The sequence below is a fragment of the Calidris pugnax genome, unplaced genomic scaffold (assembly GCF_001431845.1).
Source record: "Calidris pugnax isolate Ruff unplaced genomic scaffold, ASM143184v1 scaffold156, whole genome shotgun sequence".
Lineage (NCBI taxonomy): Eukaryota > Metazoa > Chordata > Aves > Charadriiformes > Scolopacidae > Calidris > Calidris pugnax.
This window is the reverse complement of record NW_015090889.1, coordinates 2,348,223-2,349,582: the sequence shown is the minus strand read 5'-3', so window position 1 is coordinate 2,349,582 and position 1,360 is coordinate 2,348,223. Positions and strand designations below refer to the sequence as shown.

At 59.0% G+C, this 1,360-nt stretch overlaps 1 protein-coding gene across 1 annotated transcript in view; it reads right to left on the bottom strand.

Moving 5' to 3' along the window:
- The window catches only part of ROR2 (receptor tyrosine kinase-like orphan receptor 2), a 165,432-nt gene extending 164,865 nt beyond the window's left edge, over nt 1-567 (bottom strand). The window contains exon 1 of the mRNA XM_014947663.1: nt 283-567. Within this exon, the coding sequence (XP_014803149.1) occupies nt 283-373 (91 nt within the window). The 5' untranslated portion in view covers nt 374-567. The remainder of the gene's footprint in view (nt 1-282) is intronic.
- Nucleotides 568-1,360: the final 793 nt, after the last annotated feature.

Below are 1,360 nucleotides of genomic sequence, written 5' to 3'. Positions count from 1 at the left end.
CAACCCCCCCCCCCCCGTAAAAAACCCCAAAAACAAATTTCCATTTTGCCAAAAAAAAAAAAAAAAAAAAAAAAAGGAAAGAAAGAAAGAAGAGAAGGAAAGAAAGAAAAAAAATAACGAACATCATCCACCAACTGGGGATGCTGGCGGCTGCGCCGGTCCCAGATGTGTACCCGCAACTCTCTTAGAGCCAGGCGTAGCTTCCCCTGCCTCCCCTCTCCCCTCACAGCCTTCCCCGAGAGCGGCAGCATCCTCCCCCCCGCCCGGGGTCCCGCTCCTTACCTGCCGCCCGGAGGCGGAGGAGCCAGGCGGCCGCCAGCAGGGCCAGGAGGCGGCCCGCCGCCCCACGCCGCCCCGCCGCTGCGGGGAGCATGCTGCCCGCCCCACGCCGCGGCCGAGAGACCCTCGGGTAGCAGTGCCCGCCGGCCGAGCGGGCTGCCGTGCTGCTGCTCCTGCTCCTGCCGCTGCTCCTGCTCCTGGTGCTGCTCCTGCTCCTGCCGCTTCCACGGGGGCTGGGGGCTGCCGCCAACTTCTCGGCAGCGCCGCCCGGCCCTGCGCTCCCTCTAACGGACCGTGCCCGAGTGGGGGCGGAGGAAGCCGCGCTCCTTTCTCCTTCTCCTCCTGCTCCTCCTCCTCCCCCAGCATCCCAACGTCACCCGGGGCAAACCCGACACAGGGGAGGGGAGAGAGAGGCGCGGAGTGGGGGGACAAGGCCAGGACCGTCCCTGCGCTCCGGCACCCTCTGCCGGGGGCAGCCCCCGCCTCCCGCACCGGCCTGGGGCCTACGGGGCGCACGGGGGCAGAGGGACCTGAGAAGGGACCCCAGGAGCCAGCAAGACTCGGGCCTCCTCTGAAGGGCGAGTCCTGCCCCAAGGAGCCTCGCGAGCCTTCAAGCTTCCCCCGAAAAATCCCCAGCACTCCTGCCCCCCAAAATGTCCAGGGGCATCACCCCACAGCACACACTCTAGAGACAAGGGCCGTCCCGACTGGGACCCTCCTCTATGTGCTCTGCCCGCTCCCTCTTGTTAGGGTGTTAAAAGTGAATTTTACCTTCTCTCTTTAACAGACAGGAAAATATTCTCCTCCCGGTAGAGCTCAAAACATTTCAGAGTCATTTACTACCAGAAACACAAGCGTTCTGAACATGCTTTCCAAAATCCCTTTTAGTTCATATTTTTGCAGTTCAAAGAAATCAGTATTCTAAGATAATGCAGAACTGTGAGCAGGCATCTGTTAACTATGTCATATAAACTCCAAGAACACGGCAACATCTGAATTTGCCGTATTTTTAAAGTTATATTTTAACAGCAAATTAAACAGATGTCTTCCCTATAAATACATCTTCCTATTGTTTTAGGCT